This window comes from Ranitomeya imitator, chromosome 2 (assembly GCF_032444005.1).
Source record: "Ranitomeya imitator isolate aRanImi1 chromosome 2, aRanImi1.pri, whole genome shotgun sequence".
Taxonomy (NCBI): domain Eukaryota; kingdom Metazoa; phylum Chordata; class Amphibia; order Anura; family Dendrobatidae; genus Ranitomeya; species Ranitomeya imitator.
The window spans coordinates 19,576,464-19,604,206 of record NC_091283.1 but is presented as its reverse complement, the minus strand read 5'-3'; the positions used below and the strand labels follow the sequence as shown (position 1 = coordinate 19,604,206).

General features: G+C 50.2%; 1 protein-coding gene and 1 long non-coding RNA gene across 5 annotated transcripts in view; one reads left to right on the top strand and one right to left on the bottom strand.

Moving 5' to 3' along the window:
* The window catches only part of DACH2 (dachshund family transcription factor 2), a 446,534-nt gene extending 423,069 nt beyond the window's left edge, over nt 1–23,465 (top strand). For all 3 annotated transcript variants that reach the window (XM_069746105.1, XM_069746107.1, XM_069746106.1), the window contains 5 exons: nt 3,385–3,530; nt 3,890–4,037; nt 6,065–6,208; nt 7,181–7,246; nt 22,670–23,465. In XM_069746105.1, coding sequence (XP_069602206.1) covers nt 3,385–3,530; nt 3,890–4,037; nt 6,065–6,208; nt 7,181–7,246; nt 22,670–22,707 — 542 coding nt within the window. In that variant the 3' untranslated portion in view covers nt 22,708–23,465. The remainder of the gene's footprint in view (nt 1–3,384; nt 3,531–3,889; nt 4,038–6,064; nt 6,209–7,180; nt 7,247–22,669) is intronic.
* LOC138661428 (uncharacterized) overlaps nt 1–27,743 on the bottom strand; it is a 239,302-nt gene that overhangs the window by 167,455 nt on the left and 44,104 nt on the right. The gene's annotated exons all lie outside the window — the stretch shown is intronic.

Here is a 27,743-nt window from a genome sequence, read left to right as displayed (position 1 = left end):
CTGCATCTCCTCCATCCCTGTGCCACTTCTGCTCCACCTGCATCTCCTTCCATCCCTGCGCCACATCTGCTCCACCTGCATCTCCTCCCATCCCTGCCCAACTTCTGCTCCACCTGCATCTCCTACCATCCCTGCACCACATCTGCTCCACATGCATCTCCTCCATCCCTGCACCACATCTGCTCCACCTGCATCTCCTCCATCCCTGCACCACATCTGCTCCACCTGCATCTCCTCCCATCCCTGCGCCACATCTGCTCCACCTGCATTTCCTCCCATCCCTGCCCCACTTCTGCTGCACCTGCTTCTTCTATCCCTGCCCAACTTCTGCTCCACCTGCACCTCTTTCCATCCCTGCCCCACATCTGCTCCACCTGCATCTCCTCCCATCCCTGCGCCACATCTGCTCCACCTGCATCTCCCCCATCCCTGCACATCTGCTCCACCTGCATCTCCTACCATCCCTGCGCCACTCCTGCTCCACCTGCATCTCCTCTATCCCTGCGCCACATCTGCTCCACCTGCATCTCCTCCCATCCCTGTGCCACATCTGCTCCTCCTGCATCTCCTCCCATCCCTGTGCCACTTCTGCTCCACCTGCATCTCCTTCCATCCCTGCCCCACTTCTGCTCCACCTGCATCTCCTCCATCCCTGCGCCACATCTGCTCCACCTGCATCTCCTCCCATCCCTGCCCAACTTCTGCTCCACCTGCATCTCCTACCATCCCTGCGCCACTCCTGCTCCACCTGCATCTCCTACCATCCCTGCGCCACTCCTGCTCCACCTGCATCTCCTCCATCCCTGCACCACATCTGCTCCACCTGCATCTCCTCCCATCCCTGTGCCACTTCTGCTCCACCTGCATCTCCTTCCATCCCTGCCCCACTTCCGCTCCTGCTGCATCTCCTCCATCCCTGCACCACATCTGCTCCACCTGCATCTCCTCCCATCTCTGCGCCACTTCTGCTTCACCTGCATCTCCTCCATCCCTGCGCCACATCTGCTCCACCTGCACCTTCTCCCATCCCTGTGCCACTTCTGCTCCACCTGCATCTCCTCCCATCCCTGTGCCACTTCTGCTCCACCTGCATCTCCTCCCATCCCTGGCCCACTTCTTCTCCACCTGCATCTCCTCCATCCCTGCGCCACCTCTGCTCCACCTGCATCTCCTTCCATCCCTGCCCCACTTCTGCTCCACCTGCATCTCCTCCATCCCTGCGCCACTTTTGCTCCACCTGCATCTCTTCCCATCCCTGCACATCTGCTCCACCTGCATCTCCTTCCATCCCTGCCCCACTTCTGCTCCACCTGCATCTCCTTCCATCCCTGCCCCACATCTGCTCCACCTGCATCTCCTCCCATCCCTGCGCCACTTCTGCTCCACCTGCATCTCCTTCCATCCCTGCCCCACTTCTGCTCCACCTGCATCTCCTTCCATCCCTGCCCCACTTCTGCTCCACCTGCATCTCCTCCCATCCCTGCGCCACATCTTCTCCACCTGCATCTCCTCCATCCCTGCAGCACATCTGCTCAACCTGCATCTCCTCCCATCCCTGCGCCACTTCTGCTCCACCTGCATCTCCTCCATCCCTGCACCACATCTGCTCAACCTGCATCTCCTCCCATTCCTGCGCCACATCTGCTCCACCTGCATCTCCTCCCATTCCTGCGCCACATCTGCTCACCTGCATCTCCTCCCATTCCTGCGCCACATCTGCTCACCTGCATCTCCTCCCATCCCTGCGCCACATCTGCTCCACCTGCATCTCCTTCCATCCCTGCGCCACATCTGCTCCACCTGCATCTCCTTCCATCCCTGCCCCACTTCTGCTCCACCTGCATCTCCTCCCATCCCTGCGCCACTTCTGCTCACCTGCATCTCCTCCATCCCTGTGCCACATCTGCTTCACCTGCATCTCCTTCCATCCCTGCGCCACATCTGCTCCACCTGCATCTCCTCCCATCCCTGCGCCACATCTGCTCACCTGCATCTCCTCCCATCCCTGCGCCACTTCTGCTCACCTGCATCTCCTCCCATCCCTGCTCCACATCTGCTCCACTTGCATCTCCTCCCACCCCTGCGCCACTTCTGCTCACCTGCATCTCCTCCCATTCCTGCGCCACATCTGCTCCACCTGCATCTCCCCCATCCCTGCACATCTGCTCCACCTGCATCTCCTCCCACCCCTGCTCCACATCTGCTCCACCTGCATCTCCTCCCATCCCTGCACCACATCTGCTCCACCTGCATCTCTTCCATCCCTGCACCACTTCTGCTCCACCTGCATCTCCTCCCATCCCTGCTCCACCTGCAGCTCCTCCATCCCTGCCCCACTTCTGTTCCACCTGCATCTCCTCCATCCCTGCGCCACAACTGCTCCACCTGCATCTCCTGCCATCCCTGCCCCACTTCTGCTCCACCTTCATCTCCTCCCATCCATGCGCCACATCTTCTCCACCTGCATCTCCTCCATCCCTGCGCCACATCTGCTCCACCTGCATCTCCTTCGATCCCTGCCCCACTTCTGCTCCACCTGCATCTCCTCCCATCCCTGCCCCACTTCTGCTCCACCTGCATCTCCTCCCATCCCTGCCCCACTTCTGCTCCACCTGCATCTCCTCCCATCCCTGCCCCACTTCTGCTCAACCTGCATCTCCTCCCATCCCTGCCCCACTTCTGCTCCACCTGCATCTCCTCCCATCCCTGCCCCACATCTGCTCCACCTGCATCTCCTCCCATCCCTGCCCCACTTCTGCTCCACCTGCATCTCCTCCCATCCCTGCCCCACATCTGCTCCACCTGCATCTCCTCCCATCCCTGCCCCACTTCTGCTCCACCTGCATCTCCTCCCATCCCTGCCCCACATCTGCTCCACCTGCATCTCCTCCCATCCCTGCCCCACTTCTGCTCCACCTGCATCTCCTCCCATCCCTGCCCCACTTCTGCTCCACCTGCATCTCCTCCCATCCCTGCCCCACTTCTGCTCCACCTGCATCTCCTCCCATCCCTGCCCCACTTCTGCTCCACCTGCATCTCCTCCCATCCCTGCCCCACATCTGCTCCACCTGCATCTCCTCCCATCCCTGCCCCACTTCTGCTCCACCTGCAGCTCCATTTTAGAGGTTCAGCCACTTATTCATAGCGTGTCACCTGTCGTGCGTTGGGGGTCACAGTGGGGACTTTTTCGTTAAAGTGTGAAAGTTTGTAAGTAACTTAAGAGAACTCTTTGTGCCTTTGCTAGGAGCAGAGTCCTGGTGGTGCGGAGGCCGATGTGCTGATTCTTCGCCTTTTTTATGCCCTGTTAATAGATGTTGCTGTGCTTCCGGCCGCCGTGTAAACCTCTCATCTCCTAACGACTTTCCTTCCTCCGTCTTATTACAGACGAAATCCAAATCGCCATCCCCATCATAAAGCCGACCCTGGAGAAAGTTCATCTGGTCGGACAGACCTTACCTCCCGGGTTCCCAGCGCCGTTCCTCTTCGCGGACGGACTGTCATCCGTAGAAACGCTTCTCACCAACATTCAGGTATCTGTCTGGCAGGAGATCCTACAGGGGCGCTTAAAGGGCCAGCGTTCTGTGGAGGAAGATGATCATCTTCCGCTTTATCATTGTCTGTTTCGCCGCTTGCTGTCAGTGAATGGAGTTCCTGTTCACATTGTGCTGACCCGATCAGCGCTGATGGGTATGACTTATTGGATATTTTATGTAGGGCTTCTGGGGTTTCCCAGAGTGGATACAATTGTAACAACCCCTCAGCTGTGCGCAGGACTAGGTCAGGACCGCATTTGGCCCCTGACAGTGAGCGGTTTTTCGGGTGGAGGGGGTGAATGATCAGAGTTTGGGGTATCGCCATCTGTTTTACAGCAATTCTCTCCATTTTTTAGGGCCTTCTTAAAGTCGCAGTGGACAACGCCAGAGTACAAGAAAAGCAGATCCAGCAGGAAAAGAAAGAGTTAAAAATGGAGCTGTGCCGAGAGCGGGAACTGAGGGAAAACCTGGAGCGGCAGCTGACGGCCGAACTACAGAGCCGAGGTGAGAGCTGCCCCCCGATAGACCCCAGGACGCAGAGTCAGGGGGGTGCGATGGATCCCACCGGGAATATTACCTGTCAGAGCGGCTGTGATGTCACCCGCATAGACCGTGACCTCATACGTCCCACGCCATCTACCACCTCCACGCGCCTTCTGGCAAGTTTCCACTAGAACAATCACTCCCATCATCCGCTTGTCAGGATCTGGGCAGGTGGCAGCGATCAGATTAGTATCCAGAGGATTCCCGATGGTCAGTGATTGCTCTGATCCTGCAGGACTCTGTGACCATTGCATGGCGGTATGATTTGGCATCTGTATGGCGGTATTACATAGGGAAAAACTCATCATCTAACTTCTGCCCCACATGAGCACTACATGGCGGGATTATGTGCACAGTGTGGCGGTACTGCGTGTGCAGAGCAGCCTTCTCCTTCCTTCCCCTCTTGTCCCAGGTTTTGATTCATAAAGTGCCGCGATTTACAGACTCTTTTCCTTCTCTCCATATTTTCTTCTGAAAATTATCAGGATTTAGATGTTTCCTCCGTCTCTGCGGCCGCGGAGATGATCTGATATCTAGAGATGGAAGGAAACGAGACTTTATATCAGTGACACGTAGTGAGAGGACCGCGGTGAAATATGGCGGCGGCAGTGAGCACGGATCCCATCATTAGTCCTAATTACACGCACTTATCATTGCGGATTTATATCCAGTTCTGGAGAATCCGACGTTTACTGCCCGACACAATGTAACGCAATTTCTACGGATTCACCTGTTGTTATTTCTTTTATGTTGATCATTGTGGCCGCGGTTTTTCTTTTCCAGACATTTGCATCCGATTCATGAATTGTAACTCTTTAAAAAGTTGCACGTTTTCCACGTGAACGTTCTCCAGTCTTTCCCCCATATCTGCAGTGATTTTAGGCTGCACTTTGGGTTTTCTTTACTCCAATTTTGCAATATTTTTAGAGGAACATTTGATTTTTTTTTTGCACTGAAAATACTGAAAAAAGTAATAACCAAAGATAAATGACCGTTTTTTATTTTTCGCAAAATCTGTGAATCAAAATCTCCACTTTAAAGAATTTGGCAAAATAAATAAATTAAATAAAAAAAATGACTTAAAGAAACCTCCTGGATTGGGCCCTTAAATCTCTGGAAAAAAGACGACTATCGCTTGTAATCCTTATTTACTATGTCGTTTTTTGCTCTAGTCACATCCAGAGCTGCAATCATGATGGAGCATTTACATTAGCGGAACAGTCAGAAATTGCATCCTAATCGGTTTCTGTTGACATTGGTCACCGTTTTCCGGTGCTTCTTTTTCTAGATTTAACACATTTAAAATTTTTAAATTTAAAATTAACACATTTAAAACCGTTGTGTAAATGCCGCCTTATCCTGAGGTCGCGGTTGTGCTGCAGTTTCTGGCTCGGAGCTTTGCCGCAGATTTTCGGAGCTGCCCTCTTTCGCGCCGTGCAGTTTTCTGTAGAACTTCTGATCTCTGGACCCTAATTCTGCTGGTTTCCAGTGAGCTCTCAAGCTGCAGAGCTGAAATCCTACTGCTGTAATTCACCCTGTGGCTCCTGCTGCGCGATGCAGCTCTGGGTGTGAATACAGTAGATGGAAGTTATAAAGTAAAATTGGAAAAATGCAGGCGGCTCGTCTAAGGTCTCCAGTCCCCGCCGGGGCCGCGCTCCTCATGGATGCCACCGGTGGGGATCGATCTCTAGACTTCGTCACAGTGTATCAGCGCAGGTTCTCAGGTGTTTTGGATGAACACAATTTCCCGCATTTAGAAGAACGCGCGAGCGGAGGCTTCACCGCGTGTTCAGTCAGCGGCTCGGAGCAGTAAGTGGATTATAGTCACAGCCTCGATCTCCGCAGCGATTACCTGGAGAAAGTGATTATCGCAGAGTGGAGGCTGCGGCCGCGCGGGGACGGCGCGCTCAGCAATAAGGCGGCTTTTCTGGGAGGATATTCCTGGGAGAGCGCGGGTGACCCTGACCGACCGCTCTTGTGTCTTCCAGCCACTATTCAGAAGCGCTTGAAAAAAGAGAAAAAGGCGAAAAGAAAATTACAAGAAGCGCTGGAATTCGAGTCGAAACGGCGAGAACAAGTAGAACAGGCACTTAAGCAAGCAACGGCGGGAGACGGCCTCCGGATGCTGAACGGTAACGACACGCAGTCCTATGTCAGAGCCAAGGAGCGGGGCCAGGAAAGGAATCAGGGGCTCAGACCCTGCACAGAGGGGGAGGGGGATACACCGAGGGGGTCAGCTCTATGTGTAGAAAGAGTTATCACTGTGTTATCTGTGGTGTTACATAGGACTGCAGGGGACGTCTACTACATTATCTGTACTCAGAGAGATATCACTGTGTTATCTGTGGTGTTACATAGGACTGCAGGGGACATCTGCTACATTATCTGTACTCAGAGTTATCACTGTGTTATCTGTGGTGTTACATAGGACTGCAGGGGACATCTGCTACATTATCTGTACTCAGAGAGTTATCACTGTGTTATCTGTGGTGTTACATAGGACTGCAGGTGACATCTACTCCATTATCTGTACTCAGAGAGTTATCACTGTGTTATCTGTGGTGTTACATAGGACTGCAAGTGACATCTACTACATTATCTGTACTCAGAGAGTTATCACTGTGTTATCTGTGGTGTTACATAGGACTGCAGGTGACATCTACATTATCTGTATCCAGAGAGTTATCACTGTGTTATCTGTGGTGTTACATAGGACTGCAGGTGACATCTACTACATTATCTGCTGTGTTACATAGGACTGCATGTTCAATTACAAATTCATTTCTGCAAGTTTCTTTCTAACAGACTTTTCAATCTCTGTCACAGTTTTGTGAGTAGAAACCTTTTGATTTCATACAGAACATCCCTTACGATCCCACAGCTGATGGTTTGGTGCAGTGTGTTAGTGCAGACAGATTCCGCAGCAATCCTCCTTCTGTCCTGATTCGTTTGTTACAATGTATCAGTCTGGAGTCAGGCTGTTTAGCTCACACAGGATTGTCTGGACTTTCTACAACTGTAACGGACCCTCAGCTGTGTAAAGTGTGGGGTCAGAATGAGTTCTGGGCCTCCGCTCACACATTATTGTGTTTTTTGTCTTCCAGATGCTTGTATTCCCGACATGGAGCCAGAGCACAACGGTTCGCAGCACGACAGCCCGCCCATGCAAGGTAACGGATGAGAGCCGCGATGGCGCAGGATTAGCCGCGCTTTCCCTTAAACCCCCAGAATTGAGCTTGTCGCAGCCTTTTTTATTGCCCGGTGTCACCGGCTCTGCGCACAGCGCGGTAATTTACTGCTCCGCCGGTGATTGCGGCTCAGCCGCTCCGCGTCACCTTGTGTCAGTTTTTTATTTAGTTTTTTTTATTTGACCTTTTGCATTCAGCGGATTTGTGCGACTGGACGGCGATGGCTTCACAAGCGACATGTGTGAATGTAAAGATGGCGCCGTTAGTTGTGCCCCCCGAGCGTGGGAACTGCTCCTGTCATTAGTCCATTAAAGGGACGGTGCACGGACTAGCGGGTTTATATTGCCGGTATCAGCGACCTCCCTTCCGGCCCGTCGGCCTTTTCTTGTCCCGTCGTCGCCCAAATCAGTGATTTCTGTAAATGACATTGAGGCACAATCGAGGGAGACGCAAAAGACCCTTTTTTTTTTTTTCTTAATTTTTTGCTGGCAAAAGCAAATTAAACGAGAGAATCTTGTTCCACAATGTGAAGCGAGCGGCAGCCATTAGCCGGAGCGTAATATTTCCTCTTTACTGCTCGCTGCCATTTAGTTATTATCCTATTGGAAATCTAATTATAAACCTTTTACTCCCCAGTCAGACGCGGCCGTTTCTGCAAGCCCAGCACTGACAAGTGAATTCATTACATTTGATTGCTCGCGCCCGGATTGACTCGACTTCTCTCCGAGACCTAAACGCCGGCGCAGTGCCTCCGATTCCCTGTCTGCACATTAGTGGAACCGCTCCTTTAATTAATTAGTAAGAACAGCGGTAACATGAACTGCTGAACAGAAAATAACTTCCTTTTATGATCGCGGCGAGAATTTCCTTCTCTTTTCTTTTCTTTTTTCTCGTTCTACCTTTTAGTTAAGTTTTGGTTTTGTTTTATTGGCGCAATCGGCGTCCGACATAAAGTGTAGAAACACGGAGGCAAAGACGAGCGGGGAGAGATGGGAGCGAGACTGCGTCCAGCCGGCCGGGCGCTTCACGGAGGCTTCTTAAAGGGCAAGCATCCATTATTAATGTAGGGATCCTCACACTGCAGTTACAGCAGATTTGTTCATTGCATGCAGCAGTTACAGCAGATTTGCTCGCTGCATGCAGCACAGTTACAGCAGATTTGCTCACTGCATACAGCACAGTTATAGCAGATTTGTTCATTGCATACAGCACAGTTATAGCAGATTTGTTCATTGCATACAGCACAGTTATAGCAGATTTGTTCGCTGCATGCAGCATATAGTTGATTTGCTCGCTGCATGCAGCATAGTTATAGCAGATTTGCTCGCTGCATGCAGCACAGTTACAGCAGATTTGCGCGCTGCATGCAGCACAGTTACAGCAGATTTGCTCGCTGCATGCAGCACAGTTACAGCAGATTTGCTCGCTGCATGCAGCACAGTTACAGCAGATTTGCTCGCTGCATGCAGCACAGTTACAGCAGATTTGCTCGCTGCATGCAGCATAGTTATAGCAGATTGCGTCCCCCGGAGAGACAAACATCCCCCGCAGATCGTGTCTGCCGACCTGGTGAATTATTGAGCAGCGTTTATCTGTTCGCCGCCATCGCCACAAGGTGCGGAGATCATGGCTGTCGGCAGAGACCAGGCGGCCGGTTATCCCGGGTCATGGTCCTGTAATAATGGGGGATTCATCTGTAGATATGAGGGTCCGGCTCACAGACACAGATTTACTCAATCACTTCTGAAACTTTCTTTGTAACCTCCGAAACTACAAATCTGTCGCCAGGACGATGCATCAACAGGTCTCAGAATTTTTTTCTCTACTATCAAAAAAATCGTGTAACTGAAAACTACAACTTGTCTCCCGATAATGTGCCCTCAGGTAAAGTTACGGAAATGGGGAGTAAAAACAGTAAATGTGCAAACAGAAGAATTTGGCTTAATGAAGATTGGATACAATTGTAACAAACCCTCAGCTGGATTAGAGCTGTGCAGATTTTCAGCCGTGAGAGGAAGCTGAGATTTGGAAAGGACTGGGCGTCAGGTGGGAAGCGGGGACCCCCGGACCCCTCACCGGATCGGTGCCGTGTCTCTATGTGAAGCTGCCATGACACATTGCGCCAGCAGCTCAGCATTGAGATTGATGGCGCTCGGATTCTCCATCTTCTCTCTTTCTGCAGCGCGCGGTGATTTAGCTGCGTCTTCGGCTATAAACTCTGCGTCCTGAGGGACAGTTCCTATTATTGAAGGATTTTCAGCTCTCGGAGAATTTGTGAGATCTTTTCTCGGAGTAAAATCCTTCCCAGATACGTTGCTTAATAAGCCAGTCATGCGGCAGCGGCGGCTGTAAAGCGGGCGAGCGGGCACCCGGGGGCCATCAGCACATTTTACAGTTACACAATATCATTTATACTGGTTTTATATAGTGGATATTGCCCCCCGAGAGCCGGATTAAGCGTCCTCCTAAATCTCCCGTTTTGCTCACCTTTGTATAATGCGCCTTTAATGGAACGCAGCCCGCGGAAATGAATATTTGATTAGAGCGAAAAACCCAATAAAGGCGGCAGTTACTGCGCAGAGACGCACGCGCAGCGCCGGAACGATGTAAAGCTGCCGATCGGGTAAGTGGTCTCCTGTGTGGGGGATTTAGGCTGCGAGCGCCTGGTATCCGGACGAGGGGCACCGCGCCCACCCGCAGCAACCGGAAAACATGCGCTGCCATCACCGGATCCTTCCCACACTGATGGGTATATGGTGGAAGGAGCACAGCAGCACGAGGGTTTCAGGAGTGTGCTCATCTTATGGGAGGTCATGTGGAGGTTCTCAGCAGCACAGAGGGTTTCAGGAGTGTGCTCATCTTATGGGAGGTCATGTGGAGGTTCTCAGCAGCACAGAGGGTTTCAGGAGTGTGCTCATCTTATGGGAGGTCATGTGGAGGTTCTCAGCAGCACAGAGGGTTTCAGGAGTGTGCTCATCTTATGGGAGGTCATGTGGAGGTTCTCAGCAGCACAGAGGGTTTCAGGAGTGTGCTTATCTTATGGGAGGTAATGTGCAGGTGCTCAGCAGCACAGAGGGTTTCAGGAGTGTGCTCATCTTATGGGAGGTCATCTGCAGGTTCTCGGCAGCACAGAGTGTTTCAGGAGTGTGCTTATCTTATGGGAGGTCATGTGCAGGTTCTCGGCAGCACAGAGGGTTTCAGGAGTGTGCTCATCTTATGGGAGGTCATGTGCAGGTTCTCGGCAGCACAGAGTGTTTCAGGAGTGTTCTCATCTTATGGGAGGTCATGTGCAGGTTCTCGGCAGCACAGAGGGTTTCAGGAGTGTTCTCATCTTATGGGAGGTCATGTGCAGGTTCTCGGCAGCACAGAGGGTTTCAGGAGTGTGCTCATCTTATGGGAGGTCATGTGCAGGTTCATCTTATGGGAGGTCATGTGCAGGTTCTCGGCAGCACAGAGTGTTTCAGGAGTGTGCTCATCTTATGGGAGGTCATGTGCAGGTTCTCGGCAGCACAGAGGGTTTCAGGAGTGTTCTCATCTTATGGGAGGTCATGTGCAGGTTCTCGGCAGCACAGAGGGTTTCAGGAGTGTGCTCATCTTATGGGAGGTCATGTGCAGGTTCTCGGCAGCACAGAGGGTCTCAGGAGTGTGCTCATCTTATGGGAGGTCATGTGCAGGTTCTCGGCAGCACAGAGGGTTTCAGGAGTGTGCTCATCTTATGGGAGGTCATGTGCAGGTTCTCGGCAGCACAGAGGGTTTCAGGAGTGTGCTCATCTTATGGGAGGTCATGTGCAGGTTCTCGGCAGCACAGAGTGTTTCAGGAGTGTGCTCATCTTATGGGAGGTCATGTGCAGGTTCTCGGCAGCACAGAGGGTTTCAGGAGTGTGCTCATCTTATGGGAGGTCATGTGCAGGTTCTCAGCAGCACAGAGGGTTTCAGGAGTGTTCTCATCTTATGGGAGGTCATGTGCAGGTTCTCAGCAGCACAGAGGGTTTCAGGAGTGTTCTCATCTTATGGGAGGTCATGTGCAGGTTCTCGGCAGCACAGAGTGTTTCAGGAGTGTTCTCATCTTATGGGAGGTCATGTGCAGGTTCTCGGCAGCACAGAGGGTTTCAGGAGTGTTCTCATCTTATGGGAGGTCATGTGCAGGTTCTCGGCAGCACAGAGGGTTTCAGGAGTGTGCTCATCTTATGGGAGGTCATGTGCAGGTTCTCGGCAGCACAGAGGGTTTCAGGAGTGTGCTCATCTTATGGGAGGTCATGTGCAGGTTCTCGGCAGCACAGAGTGTTTCAGGAGTGTGCTCATCTTATGGGAGGTCATGTGAAGGTTCTCGGCAGCACAGAGTGTTTCAGGAGTGTGCTCATCTTATGGGAGGTCATGTGAAGGTTCTCGGCAGCACAGAGTGTTTCAGGAGTGTGCTCATCTTATGGGAGGTCATGTGCAGGTTCTCGGCAGCACAGAGTGTTTCAGGAGTGTGCTCATCTTATGGGAGGTCATGTGCAGGTTCTCGGCAGCACAGAGGGTTTCAGGAGTGTGCTCATCTTATGGGAGGTCATGTGCAGGTTCTCGGCAGCACAGAGGGTTTCAGGAGTGTGCTCATCTTATGGGAGGTCATGTGCAGGTTCTCGGCAGCACAGAGGGTTTCAGGAGTGTGCTCATCTTATGGGAGGTCATGTGCAGGTTCTCGGCAGCACAGAGGGTTTCAGGAGTGTGCTCATCTTATGGGAGGTCATGTGCAGGTTCTCGGCAGCACAGAGGGTTTCAGGAGTGTGCTCATCTTATGGGAGGTCATGTGCAGGTTCTCGGCAGCACAGAGGGTTTCAGGAGTGTGCTCATCTTATGGGAGGTAATGTGCAGGTTCTCAGCAGCACAGAGGGTTTCAGGAGTGTGCTCATCTTATGGGAGGTCATGTGCAGGTTCTCCGCAGCACAGAGGGTTTCAGGAGTGTGCTCATCTTATGGGAGGTCATGTGCAGGTTCTCGGCAGCACAGAGGGTTTCAGGAGTGTGCTCATCTTATGGGAGGTCATGTGCAGGTTCTCGGCAGCACAGAGGGTTTCAGGAGTGTGCTCATCTTATGGGAGGTCATGTGCAGGTTCTCAGCAGCACAGAGGGTTTCAGGAGTGTGCTCATCTTATGGGAGGTTATGTGCAGGTTCTCAGCAGCACAGAGTGTTTCAGGAGTGTGCTCATCTTATGGGAGGTCATGTGCAGGTTCTCAGCAGCACAGAGGGTTTCAGGAATGTGCTCATCTTATGGGAGGTCATGTGCAGGTTCTCGGCAGCACAGAGGGTTTCAGGAGTGTGCTCATCTTATGGGAGGTCATGTGCAGGTTCTTGGCAGCACAGAGGGTTTCAGGAGTGTGCTCATGTTACGGGAGGTCATGTGCAGGTTCTCGGCAGCACAGAGGGTTTCAGGAGTGTGCTCATCTTATGGGAGGTCATGTGTAGGTTCTCGGCAGCACAGAGGGTTTCAGGAGTGTGCTCATCTTATGGGAGGTCATGTGCAGGTTCTCAGCAGCACAGAGGGTTTCAGGAGTGTGCTCATCTTATGGGAGGTCATGTGCAGGTTCTCAGCAGCACAGAGGGTTTCAGGAGTGTGCTCATCTTATGGGAGGTCATGTGCAGGTTCTCAGCAGCACAGAGGGTTTCAGGAGTGTGCTCATCTTATGGGAGATCATGTGCAGGTTCTCAGCAGCACAGAGTGTTTAAGAAGAGAAGACTGATGTGTTTTTAGGGTCTGTGCACACATTGCAGATTTGTCGCATTTTTTCCTGCTCAGATTCGTGAGTAAACCTGAAGGGATTCCTGTTGTAGCAAAGTGAGAATCCCGAGGTCTCGTGCACACGGTGCAGATTTAGATCTGTAGCGTCGATTCTTTCGGTGTTTTTGCTGCAGATTTGACCCATAATAACGAGTGGGAAAAAATCTGCACCAAATTCACGTGTGAATAGTGCAGCAAAAACCATGAGTATTGTACGCAGCGAGAGATGCAGAAATGTCGGCACCAAATATTTAACGACTTCATCGGCCCTAAGAGGTCACTGGCTGCGGTTACAGAGGAGCGCAGAGTATTTCAGGACCTACTTAGTCGCCTCCTGCGCCCGCCGTGCGGTGATTCTGCCTCGCGCAGCAGATGTCGGTGCAGAATGTGGAAATCAGGTGATGTCTCTACATGGAAATCCTAAATAATGAATTATTTCCACTTTTTCCCATCTTTTCCTTATAAATTATAGAGAAATGTCAGCGCTTTGTTTACTCCTCTGATAAATTAATGATTCTCCGCGATCGTTACTTTATTATTTAGGATTTCATGTTGTCATTTTCACATAAAGTATTAAACAGCGATGACTTCTGTGGGGGAGCGGCGCCCTAATATCAGGGTGTATAACTGCAGCGGACGCAGAGGGGCGAATCCAGGGGGACAACACCCCGATCTAATGTCCGCCACTGTACTCACCCCGGCCTAATGTCCCGCACTGTAGTCACCCCGATCTAATGTCCCCCACTGTAGTCACCCCGGCCTAATGTCCCCCACTGTAGTCACCCCGATCTAATGTCCCCCACTGTAGTCACCCCGGCCTAATGTCCCGCACTGTAGTCACCCCGATCTAATGTCCCCCACTGTAGTCACCCCGGCCTAATGTCCCCCACTGTAGTCACCCCGATCTAATGTCCCCCACTGTAGTCACCCCTGAACATTAATGTCCCCCACTGTACTCACCCCGGCCTAATGTCCCCCACTGTACTCACCCCGGCCTAATGTCCCGCACTGTAGTCACCCCGATCTAATGTCCCCCACTGTACTCACCCCGGCCTAATGTCCCGCACTGTAGTCACCCCGATCTAATGTCCCCCACTGTACTCACCCCGGCCTAATGTCCCCCACTGTAGTCACCCCGGCCTAATGTCCCGCACTGTAGTCACCCCGATCTAATGTCCCCCACTGTACTCACCCCGGCCTAATGTCCCGCACTGTAGTCACCCCGATCTAATGTCCCCCACTGTACTCACCCCGGCCTAATGTCCCCCACTGTAGTCACCCCGGCCTAATGTCCCGCACTGTAGTCACCCCGATCTAATGTCCCCCACTGTAGTCACCCCGGCCTAATGTCCCCCACTGTAGTCACCCCGGCCTAATGTCCCGCACTGTAGTCACCCCGATCTAATGTCCCCCACTGTAGTCACCCCGGCCTAATGTCCCCCACTGTAGTCACCCCGGCCTAATGTCCCGCACTGTAGTCACCCCGATCTAATGTCCCGCACTGTAGTCACCCCGATCTAATGTCCCCCACTGTACTCACCCCGGCCTAATGTCCCCCACTGTAGTCACCCCGGCCTAATGTCCCCCACTGTACTCACCCCGGCCTAATGTCCCCCACTGTAGTCACCCCGACCTAATGTCCCCCACTGTAGTCACCCCGACCTAATGTCCCCCACTGTAGACACCCCGGCCTAATGTCCCCCACTGTAGATACCCCTCAACATTAATGTCCCCCACTGTAGTCACCCCGACCTAATGTCCCCCACTGTACTCACCCCGACCTAATGTCCCCCACTGTAGTCACCCCGGCCTAATGTCCCCACTGTAGTCACCCCGGCCTAATGTCCCCCACTGTACTCACCCCGGCCTAATGTCCCCCACTGTACTCACCCCGACCTAATGTCCCCCACTGTAGTCACCCCGGCCTAATGTCCCCCACTGTAGTCACTCCGGCCTAATGTCCCCCACTGTAGTCACTCCGGCCTAATGTCCCCCACTGTAGTCACCCCGGCCTAATGTCCCCACTGTAGTCACCCCGGCCTAATGTCCCCCACTGTACTCACCCCGGCCTAATGTCCCCCACTGTACTCACCCCGGCCTAATGTCCCCCACTGTACTCACCCCGGCCTAATGTCCCCCACTGTAGACACCCCGGCCTAATGTCCCCCACTGTAGATACCCCTGAACATTAATGTCCCCCACTGTAGTCACCCCGACCTAATGTCCCCCACTGTACTCACCCCGACCTAATGTCCCCCACTGTAGTCACCCCGGCCTAATGTCCCCACTGTAGTCACCCCGGCCTAATGTCCCCCACTATACTCACCCCGGCCTAATGTCCCCCACTGTAGTCACCCCGGCCTAATGTCCCCCACTGTACTCACCCCGGCCTAATGTCCCCCCCTGTACTCACCCCGACCTAATGTCCCCCACTGTAGTCACCCCGGCCTAATGTCCCCACTGTAGTCACCCCGGCCTAATGTCCCCCACTGTACTCACCCCGGCCTAATGTCCCCCACTGTACTCACCCCGGCCTAATGTCCCCCACTGTACTCACCCCGGCCTAATGTCCCCCACTGTAGACACCCCGGCCTAATGTCCCCCACTGTAGATACCCCTGAACATTAATGTCCCCCACTGTAGTCACCCCGACCTAATGTCCCCCACTGTACTCACCCCGACCTAATGTCCCCCACTGTACTCACCCCGGCCTAATATCCCCCACTGTACTCACCCCGACCTAATGTCCCCACTGTACTCACCCCGACCTAATGTCCCCCACTGTACTCACCCCGACCTAATGTCCCCCACTGTACTCACCCCGACCTAATGTCCCCCACTGTAGTCACCCCGGCCTAATGTCCCCCACTGTACCCACCCCGACCTAATGTCCCCCACTGTACTCACCCCGGCCTAATATCCCCCACTGTAGTCAACCCGGCCTAATGTCCCCCACTGTACTCACCCCGGCCTAATGTCCCCCACTGTACTCACCCCGGCCTAATGTCCCCCACTGTACTCACCCCGGCCTAATGTCCCCCACTGTACTCACCCCGACCTAATGTCCCCCACTGTAGTCACCCCGACCTAATGTCCCCCACTGTAGTCACCCCGACCTAATGTCCCCCACTGTAGTCACCCCGGCCTAATGTCCCCCACTGTAGTCACTCCGGCCTAATGTCCCCCACTGTACTCACCCCGGCCTAATATCCCCCACTGTAGTCAACCCGGCCTAATGTCCCCCACTGTAGTCACCCCGGCCTAATGTCCCCCACTGTAGTCACTCCGGCCTAATGTCCCCCACTGTAGTCACCCCGGCCTAATGTCCCCCACTGTAGTCACTCCGGCCTAATGTCCCCCACTGTAGTCACCCCGACCTAATGTCCCCCACTGTAGTCACCCCTGAACGTTAATGTCCCCCACTGTAGTCACCCCGACCTAATGTCCCCCACTGTAGTCACCCCTGAACGTTAATGTCCCCACTGTACTCACCGCTGAACGTTAATGTCCCCCACTGTAGTCACCCCGACCTAATGTCCCCCACTGTAGTCACCCCTGAACGTTAATGTCCCCACTGTAGTCACCCCTGAACGTTAATGTCCCCCACTGTAGTCATCCCTGAACGTTAATGTCCCCCACTGTAGTCATCCCTGAACGTTAATGTCCCCCACTGTAGTCACCCCGACCTAATGTCCCCCACTGTAGTCACCCCTGAACGTTAATGTCCCCCACTGTAGTCACTCCGACCTAATGTCCCCCACTGTAGTCACCCCTGAACGTTAATGTCCCCCACTGTAGTCATCCCTGAACGTTAATGTCCCCCACTGTAGTCACTCCGACCTAATGTCCCCCACTGTAGTCACCCCTGAACGTTAATGTCCCCCACTGTAGTCATCCCTGAACGTTAATGTCCCCCACTGTAGTCATCCCTGAACGTTAATGTCCCCCACTGTAGTCACCCCTGAACGTTAATGTCCCCCACTGTAGTCACCCCTGAACGTTATGGCTGCGTTCACACGCCACAATCGCATTTTAATTGCAACGAAAACTAATGTTGCCAAAATTGCAGAAATGCAGCGTGAGAGGTGAGTGGTCTCCACCCAAATCTGAGGGGAGATCTGATGTCATTGTCCAGAGCCGCGCAGGATCACAGGGGCAGATACAAACTGTAACACATAGATGCTGACAGCTGAGCGTTTGTTACAATGTGTCAGCTCACACAGTGCTCTACAGGTGCAGGCGTCTCTATCCGCAGCAGAACAATGGGAATGTGTCCACACACTGCATCAGCAGGGAGTGCAGGGGGATGTCAGCTCTGAAGGATCCAGAATGCAGCTGTGGACAATAGCAGAAATCTGCGAATAATGCAGCCAGACCGTGCACTGTAGCGGGCGCATACACCAGCTTGTCGTACACCCTGTGTGCACAGGTCTCGCTGCTGCTAATTAGCGGTTTCCTGCCCCTAATGAAGCGAGCGGCCGGCTCCGGATTAACATGCAGCCGCTGCGCTCCTTTGTTTGTGCTTCCAGATGTTTTGGCTTTTTCTGCGACTCGACTCCTGACAGCTCGAGGTAAATGATAAATCACCGATATTACCACGAAATGCAACCTGAAATTAGAACGTGGCAGCGACTGAAAGTGCCGAAGGGTCCGCGTCACCTGGGGGGTCAGTCCGCAGCGCTGGGGACCACATACCCTCGCTGCACGGCATTATTAACCCTGACAACACCAGAGATTCAGGGTCACTTCCCCTTTAATGTGTCCTGATAACAGAGAGCAGTAGATTGCATGAGGAACACCAGAGAATGGCATCAATGATCACATACAGGATCTGATCACGTGATGCTACAATCTGGAGATCTGCTGACATTAGCCAATAAGTCCCCCAAAAAAGTTTGAGACTTGAATATAAATGACCCTTCATTAAGATTAGTTACTGAGGGCAGGACGGCGTCACTGGTGCTGATTTCAGAATGGCGTCACCGATAATGATCAGCTGATTGTAGATTGGCGTCACCGGCGCTGATCAGCTGATTGTAGGACGGCGTCACCGGTAATGATCAGCTGATTGTAGATTGGCGTCACCGGCGCTGATCAGCTGATTGTAGATTGCCGTCACCGGTGCTGATCAGCTGATTGTAGATTGGCGTCACCGGCGCCGGTGCTGATCAGCTGATTGTAGATTGGCGTCACCAGTGCTGATCAGCTGATTGTAGGACGGCGTCACCGGTGCTGATCAGCTGATTGTAGATTGGCGTCACCGGTGCTGATCAGCTGATTGTAGGACGGCGTCACCGGTGCTGATCAGCCGATTGTAGATTGGCGTCACCGGAGCTGATCAGCTGATTGTAGGACGGCGTCACCGGTAATGATCAGCTGATTGTAGATTGGCGTCACCGGCGCTGATCAGCTGATTGTAGATTGGCGTCACCGGTGCTGATCAGCTGATTGTAGGACGGCGTCACCGGTGCTGATCAGCTGATTGTAGATTGGCGTCACCGGTGCTGATCAGCTGATTGTAGGACGGCGTCACCGGTGCTGATCAGCTGATTGTAGATTGGCGTCACCGGTGCTGATCAGCTGATTGTAGGACGGCGTCACCGGTGCTGATCAGCTGATTGTAGATTGGCGTCACCGGAGCTGATCAGCTGATTGTAGATTGGCGTCACCGCCACTGATCAGCTGATTGTAGATTGGCGTCACCGGCGCTGATCAGCTGATTGTAGATTGGCGTCACCGGTGCTGATCAGCTGATTGTAGATTGGCGTCACCGGCGCTGATCAGCTGATTGTAGATTGGCGTCACCGGTGCTGATCAGCTGATTGTAGGACGGCGTCACCGGTGCTGATCAGCTGATTGTAGGACAGCGTCACTGGCGCTGATCAGCTGATTGTAGAATAACGTCACCGGCGCTGATCAGGTGATTGTAGAATGGCGTCATTGGAGCTGATCAGCTGATTTTAGGACGGCGTCACCGGCGCTGATCAGCTGATTGTAGAATAACGTCACCGATGCTGATCAGCTGATTGTAGAATGGCGTCACCAGCGCTGATCAGGTGATTGTAGAATGGCATCACCAGCGCTGATCAGCTGATTGTAGGACGGTGTCACCAGTGCTGATCAGGTGATTGTAGAATGGCGTCACCAGCGCTGATCAGGTGATTGTAGAATGGCGTCACCAGCGCTGATCAGGTGATTGTAGAATGGCGTCACCAGCGCTGATCAGATGATTGTAGAATGGTGTCACTGTCTCCGAGCAACTGATTGTAGAATGGCATCACCGATTGTACATCAGCTGTGTGTTCGACATGTATGTGTGCACGACATGTATGTGTGTGTACGGCGGTCATGTGCGTGTACGGTATGTCTGTTTACGGCGTGTGTGTGTGTGTACAGCGTGTATATGTGTACGGCAGGTCTAGGACATTTACAGCACGAGTATCTGTGTGTAGTTGTGCCTGTATGTCGCTGTTGGACGCCTCTGAGTAGGTTTGTGTAGTACTTGTAATACGTATGGACAGGTGTGTATCTGTATTTTTGTATAGTAGGTGTAAGACATGTTTGCATGTGTACCTGTATGTTGTATAAGTGTAGGACTTGTATGAACAGATGTTTACCTGTATTTCTGCAGAGTAGGGTAGGACGTGTCTGAAGGTGTGTACCTGTATTATGTGCAGTAGGTGCAGGACACGTATGAGCAGATGTGCCTGTTATTTTTGTACAATAGGTGTAGGACACGTATGAGCAGGTGTGCCTGTTATTTTTGTACAATAGGTGTAGGACACGTATGAGCAGATGTGCCTGTTATTTTTGTACAATAGGTGTAGGACACGTATGAGCAGGTGTGCCTGTTATTTTTGTACAATAGGTGTAGGACACGTATGAGCAGGTGTGCCTGTTATTTTTGTACAATAGGTGTAGGACACGTATGAGCAGGTGTGCCTGTTATTTTTGTACAATAGGTGTAGGACACGTATGAGCAGGTGTGCCTGTTAATTTTGTACAATAGGTGTAGGACACGTATGAGCAGGTATGCCTGTTATTTTTGTACAATAGGTGTAGGACACGTATGAGCAGGTGTGCCTGTTAATTTTGTACAATAGGTGTAGGACACGTATGAGCAGGTGTGCCTGTTATTTTTGTACAATAGGTGTAGGACACGTATGAGCAGGTGTGCCTGTTATTTTTGTACAATAGGTGTAGGACACGTATGAGCAGGTGTGCCTGTTAATTTTGTACAATAGGTGTAGGACACGTATGAGCAGGTGTGCCTGTTATTTTTGTACAATAGGTGTAGGACACGTATGAGCAGGTGTGCCTGTTATTTTTGTACAATAGGTGTAGGACACGTATGAGCAGGTATGCCTGTTATTTTTGTACAATAGGTGTAGGACACGTATGAGCAGGTGTGCCTGTTATTTTTGTACAATAGGTGTAGGACACGTATGAGTGGATGTGCCTGTTATTTTTATACAATAGGTGTAGGACACGTATGAGTGGATGTGCCTGTTATTTTTGTACAATAGGTGTAGGACACGTATGATCAGGTGTGCCTGTTATTTTTGTACAATAGGTGTAGGACACGTATGATCAGGTGTGCCTGTTATTTTTTTACAATAGGTGTAGGACATGTATGAGCAGGTGTGCCTGTTATTTTTGTACAATAGGTGTAGGACACGTATGATCAGGTGTGCCTGTTATTTTTGTACAATAGGTGTAGGACACGTATAAGTGGATGTGCCTGTTATTTTTGTACAATAGGTGTAGGACACGTATGAGCAGGTGTGCCTGTTATTTTTGTACAATAGGTGTAGGACACGTATGAGTGGATGTGCCTGTTATTTTTGTACAATAGGTGTAGGACACGTATGAGCAGGTGTGCCTGTTAATTTTGTACAATAGGTGTAGGACACGTATGAGCAGGTGTGCCTGTTATTTTTGTACAATAGGTGTAGGACACGTATGAGCAGGTGTGCCTGTTATTTTTGTACAATAGGTGTAGGACACGTATGAGCAGGTGTGCCTGTTATTTTTGTACAATAGGTGTAGGACACGTATGAGCAGGTGTGCCTGTTAATTTTGTACAATAGGTGTAGGACACGTATGAGCAGGTGTGCCTGTTAATTTTGTACAATAGGTGTAGGACACGTATGAGCTGGTGTGCCTGTTTTTTTGTACAATAGGTGTAGGACACGTATGAGCAGGTGTGCCTGTTATTTTTGTACAATAGGTGTAGGACACGTATGAGCAGGTGTGCCTGTTATTTTTGTACAATAGGTGTAGGACACGTATGAGCAGGTGTGCCTGTTATTTTTGTACAATAGGTGTAGGACACGTATGAGCTGGTGTGCCTGTTTTTTTGTACAATAGGTGTAGGACATGTATGAGCAGGTGTGCCTGTTATTTTTGTACAATAGGTGTAGGACACGTATGAGCAGGTGTGCCTGTTATTTTTGTACAATAGGTGTAGGACACGTATGAGCAGGTGTGCCTGTTATTTTTGTACAATAGGTGTAGGACACGTATGAGCAGGTGTGCCTGTTTTTTTGTACAATAGGTGTAGGACATGTATGAGCAGGTGTGCCTGTTATTTTTGTACAATAGGTGTAGGACATGTATGAGTGCGAGTACCTGTGTGAGCGGGATTGTGTCTCCCTGTAGGTATGTGAGCAGGCAGCGTGAAGTTGTGTGATTCATGTTGCCTGACTGTACAGTAATTGTGTAGCGATGAGTAGCGCAGTGTCCCTGAATATTGCATGACCCGAGGCCAGAGCCAGTGCTGCGCCTGCATGTGAAATATTTAATGCACCCTCACAATCGATTTTCGGAGGACGCCCTGCTTCTTACTGCTGGAGTGTTGCACCCAGCACCGAACATTAACCCGTCAGTGACAGGAGTCAGGATGTGATTTGTAATTTATGTTCCTCCCCGTTATTATTCATGTCCACCCTCTTTGTTCTTGGCGTAAGATGGCGACACACACATCTTAAAATGCCGCATCCATCAACACAGTATCACCCCAGAAAGAACGGAGAGCGGCGAAGTGGCGCAGGCTGCAGGGGAAGAAGTGGCGCAGGCTGCAGGGGACGAAGTGGCGCAGGCTGCAGGGGAAGGGGCGTAGACTGCAGGGGCGAAGTGGCGCAGACTGCAAAGACAAAGTGGCGCAGACGGCAGGGGGGAAGGGGGGCAGCCTGCGGGGGGGAAGGGGCGCGGCCTGCGGGGGGGAGGGGTGCGGCCTGTGGGGGGGAAGGGGCACGGCCTGCGGGGGGGAGGGGCGCGGCCTGCGGGGGGGAAGGGGCGCGGCCTGCGGGGGTGGAAGGGGCGCAGCCTGCGGGGGGGAAGGGGCGCAGCCTGCGGGGGGGGGAAGGGGCGCAGCCTGCGGGGGGGGGGGAAGGGGCGCAGCCTGCGGGGGGGGGGAAGGGGCGCAGCCTGCGGGGGGGGAGGGGCGCAGACTGCAGGGGGCGAGGGGCGCAGACTGCAGGGGAAAAATGCAGCATAGAAGAGAACTAGACATGATCACAAATCTGTCGTCGACACCTGCAGCGAATGTCACTACAAATATTGACAAATGTCGACTTTATTGGAAATCTTGCTGAAATCACTTTGGTAAAAATGTAAATTTAAAGACATGTATTTTTCGGTTTTCAGAAAACAGGACGTACATAAAGCCTCCGCTCATGTACTGAGGGAGAGGACGCCATCTGGCGAGCACGCGGTCCACGGGAGGAATCTATTCCACCTTTCGCTGCCTTTGAAATGAAAGGAAAGATGGTGAAAAACAAAAAGCATGAACGACGGAAGGACTTTTCTGAGCGGTTCCCGCAGTTGCTGCATCAACAACTGCCCCGGCAACGTGACGACACGGAGAGATTCCCGCGAGGCTTCCGCACACGATGGCGACAGATCCAAACATTGGAAGCAAAAGAAACATTGTAGACATATTTAAAAGTCACTCCCTCCCCATCCGACCTCCGCAGATTTTCTGTCATTATTTATATTTCTTTTTTTATGTTTTAGTTTATTTTTCCTTTTCTTTTTTTTTTTTGACTACGGCACAGAAATGATGGGGTCTTCATCTCAATTTTTTGGGCTCGCCCAAGGTCTGGATTTGGGATCCCACCGATCACAGAACAATATCGTTGTGTTTATGAGCGGAGCCTCGTGTACCGGACGTTCAGCAGAGATGACATTATGGACAGAATTGTGTGTACATTTTTTTTTTTTTTTTAAAGAGAAAAACAAAATACTGTAAAAACTTTTTAAAAAGGAGATGAACGGAGCCATCATGGGGATGGGAAGAGTGCTGGTCCTGCTGGGAGCTCCGGGGAGCGATGGATGAAGGAAACGTTGCAGTCCGGTTTCTCTGTTGTACTATATTAAGTTAAAGTATAACTTTGTTAAGATGTTCTTGCTAAGATTCAGTATTAAAACTTTTTTTGTTTGACTTTTGAAATCCGATGGTAATTTAATGAAGGATTGGGCATTGACCCGGCGGGTGATCGATGGCGCCGGGATAGAAACGCGTCAGTCCTGCAAGAAGGAGAATAATGGATCACAGGAAAGATGGAGTTTTTCTTTAAAAGTGTTTTAGGTGTAACATCTAATACGTTTCTAAAACAGAAAAGCTGATTAAAAAATGATTCGTTGTGTTACAAAAGATGCATTCAAGTCCTGAATTCTCAGCGTATGTATATATATATATATATATATATGTATATATATATATATATACATATATATATATATATATATATATATATATATATATATATATATATATAATATATACACAGTGGGGAAAATACCATAAGTTCCGTATTTGATACACTGCCAATTTTGCTAGTTTTCCCACCTACAAAGAATGGAGAGATCTGTAATTTTTATCGTAGGTACACTTCACCTGTGAGGGACAGAATCTAACAATAAAATCTAGAAAATCACATTGTATGATTGTTACTTAATTAATTTGCATTTTATTACATGAAATAAGTATTTGATACATTAGAAAAACAGAACTTAATATTTGTACAGAAACCTTTGTTTGTAATTACCGAGTTCAGACGTTTCCTGTAGTTCTTGACCAGGTTTGCACACTCTGCAGCAGGGATTTTGGCCCCCTCCTCCATACAGATCTTCTTCAGGTTTCAGGGCAGTCGGTGGGTAACATTGAGTTTCAGCTTGTCCAAAGATTTTCCATTGGGTTCAGGTCTGGAGACAGACTAGGCCACCCCGGGACCTTGTAATGCTTCTTATGGAGCCGCTCCTTAGATGCCCTGGTTGTGTGTTTCGGATCATTGTCATGCTGGAAGACCCAGCCACGACCCATCTTCAATGCTCTTACTGAGGGAAGGAGGTTGTTGGCCCAAATCTCGCGATACATGACCCCATCCATCCTCCCCTCAATACGGTGCAGTCGTCCTGTCCCCTTTGCAGAAAAACACCCCAAAGTATGACGTTTCCCCCACCATGCTTCACGGTTGGGACAGTGTTCTTGGGGTTGTACTCATCCTTCTTCTTCCTCCAAACAACTTAAGTTGATAATAAAAAGTTCTATTTTGGTCTCATCTGACCACATGACCTTCTCCCATGTCTCCTCTGGATCATCCAGATGGTCGTTGGTGAACTTCTAATGGGCCTGGACATGTGCTGGTGTGAGCAGGGGAACCTTGTGTGCCCAGCAGGATTTTATTCCATGACAGTGTTACTAATGGTAATGTTTGAGACTGTGGTCCCAGCTCTTCAGGACATTGATCAGTTCCTCCCATGTAATTCTGGGCTGATTCTTGACCTTTCTCAGAATCATCCTTACCCCATGAGGCGAGATCTTACATGGAGCCCCAGACCGACAAAGATTGACAGTCATCTTATGTTTCTTCCATTTTCTAATAATTGTGCCAACAGTTGTTGCCTTCTCAGCAAGCTGCTTGCCTATTGTCCTGTAGCTAATCCCAGCTTTGTGCAGGTCTACAATTGTGTCCCTGGTGTCCTTAGACTGCTCTTTGGTCTTGGCCATGGTGGAGGGGGTGGAGTGTGGACAGGAGTCTTTTTATAGAGGTGACGAGGTCAAACATGTGCAATTAATCCAGGTAATGAGTGCAGACTAGGAGGCTTCTTAAAGAAAAACTAACAGGTCTGTGAGAGCAGAATTCTTGCTGGTTGGTCGGTGATCAAATGCTTGTTTCATGCAATAAAATGCAAATTAATCAAGTAATAATTATACAATGTGATTTTCTGGTTTTTATTTTTAGATTCTGTCTCTCACAGGTGAAGTGTACCTACGATAAAAATTACAGACCTCTCCATTCTTTGTAGGTGGGAAAACCTGCAAAGTCTGCAGCGTATCAAATACTTATTTTCCCACTGTGTATATATATATATATATATATATATATATATATATATATATATATATAGGAGCTCCTCACAAATTAGAATATCATCAAAAGCTTAATTTACTTCAGTTCTTCAATACAAAAAATGAAACACATATTATAAAGAGTGATCTATTTCATGTGCTTATTTCTGTTAATGTTGATGATTATTGCTTACAGCCAATGAAAACCCAAAAGTCATTATCTCAGTAAATTAGAATAATTAACAAAAAACACCTGTAAAGGCTCCTAAGTGTTTATAAAGGTCCCTTAGTCTGTTTCATGGGGAGCCATGTCATCTGCTGGTGTAGGTCCACTGGGTTTTATCAAGACCAAAGTCAGCGCAGCCGTCTACCAGGACATTGTAGAGCACTTCATGCTTCCCTCTGCCCACAAGCTTTTTGGAGATGGAAATGTCATTCTCCAGCAGGACTTGGCCCCTGTCCACACTGCCAAAAGTACCAACACCTGGTGTAAAAACAACAGTATCACTGGGCTTGATTGGCAGCAAACTCACCTGACCTGAACCCCATAGAGAATCTATGGAGTATTGTCAAGAGGAAGATGAGAGACACCAGACCCAACAATGCAGACGAACTGAAGGCTGCTATCAAAGCAACCTGGGCTTCCATAACCCCTCAGCAGTGCCACAGGCTGATCGCCTCCATGCCACGCCGCATTGATGCAGTAATTGATGCAAAAGGAGCCGCGACCAAGAATTGAGTACATTTACTGAACATACATTTCAGTCGGAAAACATTTCGGATTTTAAAATAATTTTTCAATTTGGTGTTATAAAGTATTCTAATTTACTGAGATAATGCCTTCTGGGTTATGTACACAGTGACTGCACCAGCAGAATAGTGAGTGCAGCTCTTGGGTATAATACAGGATGTAACTCAGGATCAGTAATGTAATGTATGTACACAGTGACTGCACCAGCAGAATAGTGAGTGCAGCTCTTGGGTATAATACAGGATGTAACACAGGATCAGTAATGTAATGTATGTACACGGTGACTGCACCAGCAGAATAGTGAGTGCAGCTCTGGAGTATAATACAGGATGTAACACAGGATCAGTAATGTATGTACACAGTGACTGCACCAGCAGAATAGTGAGTGCAGCTCTGGGGTATAATACAGGATGTAACTCAGGATCAGTAATGTATTATATGTACACAGTGACTGCACCAGCAGAATAGTGAGTGCAGCTCTGGAGTATAATACAGGATGTAACACAGGATCAGTAATGTATGTACACAGTGACTGCACCAGCAGAATAGTGAGTGCAGCTCTGGAGTATAATACAGGATGTAACACAGGATCAGTAATGTATGTACACAGTGACTGCACCAGCAGAATAGTGAGTGCAGCTCTGGGGTATAATACAGGATGTAACTCAGGATCAGTAATGTAATGTATGTACACAGTGACTGCACCAGCAGAATAGTGAGTGCAGCTCTGGGGTATAATACAGGATGTAACACAGGATCAGTAATGTATGTACACAGTGACTGCACCAGCAGAATAGTGAGTGCAGCTCTGGGGTATAATACAGGATGTAACTCAGGATCAGTAATGTATTATATGTACACAGTGACTGCACCAGCAGAATAGTGAGTGCAGCTCTGGAGTATAATACAGGATGTAACACAGGATCAGTAATGTAATGTATGTACACAGTGACTGCACCAGCAGAATAGTGAGTGTAGCTCTGGAGTATAATACAGGATGTAACTCAGGATCAGTAATGTATGTACACAGTGACTGCACCAGCAGAATAGTGAGTGCAGCTCTGGAGTATAATACAGGATGTAACTCGGGATCAGTAATGTAATGTATGTACACAGTGACTGCACCAGCAGAATAGTGAGTGCAGCTCTGGAGTATAATACAGGATGTAACTCAGGATCAGTAATGCAATTTATGTACACAGTGACTGCACCAGCAGAATAATGAATGCAGCTCCGGAGTGTAATACATGATCTACAGTAGCTGTGTACACTATTATTATTATTATTATTTATTGTTATAGCGCCATTTATTCCATGGCGCTTTACATGTGAGGAGGGATATACATAAAAGATAGGTACAATAATCATAAACAATACAAGTCACAACTGGTACAGGAGGAGAGGACCCTGCCTGCGAGGGTTCACAATCTACACTATGGCACTGATTCATTGTCTTTATTGCATTCTCCAGTCTTAATGTCGCTGGTGTACTATGTCTGTCTGATTCATTAGGATACGTACACCTCTTAATGAGTTTTGTACATTTTCTTCCTCTAGTCAATGACTGGAGTAAGATTTCTGGTGTAAGTGCAGTCAGTTTTTCAGCATTTCCTGGA